At 42.1% G+C, this 2312-nt stretch overlaps 1 protein-coding gene across 1 annotated transcript; it reads right to left on the bottom strand.

Annotated features, from left to right (window-relative positions):
* Window positions 1-1038: 1038 nt before the first annotated feature.
* On the bottom strand, window positions 1039-1936 carry LOC143426554 (mediator of RNA polymerase II transcription subunit 22). Its single transcript, XM_076900124.1, has 2 exons — window positions 1732-1936; window positions 1039-1488 (listed from the first exon to the last, which is right to left on the bottom strand). Exons 1-2 carry the CDS (start codon window positions 1832-1834, stop codon window positions 1169-1171), a joined length of 423 nt encoding a protein of 140 aa, XP_076756239.1. The 5' UTR covers window positions 1835-1936; the 3' UTR covers window positions 1039-1168.
* Window positions 1937-2312: the final 376 nt, after the last annotated feature.

Below are 2312 nucleotides of genomic sequence, written 5' to 3'. Positions count from 1 at the left end.
TACGAAACGATTCAATTTCGCTTTGAGACCGATTTATTACGTGTACTTTTGTCATTTTTTTTTTTGTTGTCCGTATATACGTGTTTGGAAATTTCGAAATACTATGTCGAAGCGCGTAAATGTTCGAGGTATGATTGCGGCAGTATGGTTAACTTTCGATTAGGATTTAATCGCGTGATCGCGGACTGATTCAAGAGTAAACGTGCGATACGTTACGATAATAATTAACGATAAAGATACATTTACACACGGATGCAACAACTGTGTTCCAATTCGCCGTCGCTGTATTTTCTACCATGGGCTACACCATTATTCCAGGCTGCGTTCGCGTGTTCCGCGTCGTAATCGCTTCTTTCTCACGTTCAATTCGACGTTATCGTTCGATCGATGCTTGATGGGGTCTGTGTCACAGCGTTGCATTTTACACTGTGATATTTTTTTTTTTTTGTTATTCCCCCGTAATAACAACATACATGTAACGATTGCTTCCGAATATTTTAAGGCACCGGTACCGTGTCGACCGCTCAGTTTGTATTTCCACAGTACTACCCACTATTTACGGAGCGGACGAGATTACGCGTCGATGAAACATTCCAAAGTTTGATTTCACGCGTTTTCGTAATTTCAACCCGAATCGATCGGTCCGTTCAGATAAACAGACGTAATCTCGCCGCTCCGATTCGAGGTAAGTTCGTATTATTTCTGTAAATTACCGCTGTACAATATGGAAAAGCATCGTCGTTCAAGTAAAAAGAGGATTAAAGAGGAAATAGTATTATTCTAAGATTATTCTTATTCATCATCTTATGATTATTCTCATTATTCTTATTATTGTTATTATTATCCGAAGCTTGAATCCAATTACCTTATTGAGTATACTTACCAGTTAGAAGTATTGTGTGATGTATCGTCTGTGTGTTATTAAGGTATTCAAGTAATAAAATGAAACAATTACGCCCGAATTATAATTATATCGTCAAGCCCATCTTTTCCGCGTGCCTCGTCAGGCTCCCCCGACTAAAAAGTAGAAATGTACTATCGCAAAAACTATTCTTATTTATTTAAATAAATATATACAGTTTATTGAACAAATAAATCACATCTGTTTAGTGAATCTTATGGTCCAGGCAAGCACGCGATTGCACATCCTCACAACTTAAGGTCTGTGTTATTTGTATATCGACGTGTAGTATTCCTCTTCAAGATCGTACAGATCGGAGGCCATGTCGTCCCGTAACGACGCCAATTTCTGATCGCATTCCGCTTGTTTCGTTCGAAATAATTTGCTATTCTGCGCTATGGCTTCGTTTACAGACGGGAAGTCGTTGAGTATCAGATATTGCTTTATGTCGGACACGAGCTTCATCAGAGATTCTCCCGCGCGCACTATATTAGCCGCCCTGACATGCATCTCATACGTATCCTGTTCGCATTGTGTCATCCGTGATAATTGTGAATCGCTCTCACCTTTGGCTAACTTTATAATCTCTGAAACAAATGTACACACATCATTCGTTTGTAAACAAAACGTACGATTATAGGTTAAGTTCGGAGCATCGTCGAGTACGAGTTTCGCTTAAGAAATTCGGATATCTTGGATGTTCGATGAAGAGACTCGTCGAGCAGCATACGCGTTACGTTGCCTCTTAACGCGAAATTACCGTTTCCTCGAGAAACGTCGACCTTTAACTGTAAACACCACCGCGTAAAAAGTGAGGTTAGGAAGCGTACCTTCGAAATTCTCCAGCATCGACTTGACATCCTCTTTTAATCTCGTCGTGTACGATTTCAACAAAGCCTCCTTACTTTGCGGCAATGCCCGTTGCGCCGCCATTGTTTAAAAACAAGGAAACATCAACTCCTCCGCATGGAAAGCATCAATAATTCAACGGTCCCGAAAACACGAACTGTTCAGGACGCCTCGTGACAGAATCAAAACAGCATCGTCAGTCGATGCGATTTTATCGACCGAACGAGCTCGTCGAACGCGTGCACACAGCGATCTTAAAAATCCCTCCCAATCGCCTCGACAAGGGTGGGAACCGGTGGTCGATGATCTTTTTATTTTCAACCCTAGAAATGGTCAGACCCGATTCACGGCAAGGTCGTCGGTTACGACAACAGGCCGTAAGGTCGGATCGTTTATATACATATTGATTTTCTAGTAGAAACCTAGGACAGAGAGCCACCCTATCCCCTCCCGCCCCACTACGATCCTTGAAAGCCGGGATGAAATCAATAGAAAGCTCGCGCGAACTTTCCGCGTTCGGTGAAATTCATTTGGACGCGAAATTTCACGGGGTATCGCGCAG

The sequence above is a fragment of the Xylocopa sonorina genome, chromosome 8 (genome assembly GCF_050948175.1).
Source record: "Xylocopa sonorina isolate GNS202 chromosome 8, iyXylSono1_principal, whole genome shotgun sequence".
In the NCBI taxonomy this organism is placed as follows: Eukaryota; Metazoa; Arthropoda; class Insecta; order Hymenoptera; family Apidae; genus Xylocopa; species Xylocopa sonorina.
Note: the sequence above shows the minus strand (reverse complement) of the source record. Positions and strands in the feature narration are given on the sequence as shown.

What these genes read in the sequence shown, in the direction of transcription:
- LOC143426554 (XM_076900124.1), bottom strand. Translation starts at nt 1,834, where the DNA reads ATGGCGGCGCAACGGGCATTGCCGCAAAGTAAGGAGGCTTTGTTGAAA. An exon ending in GATGCTGGAGAATTTCGAAG is followed by an intron (nt 1,489 to 1,731) that starts GTACGCTTCCTA and finishes CATTTGTTTCAG; the next exon opens with AGATTATAAAGTTAGCCAAA.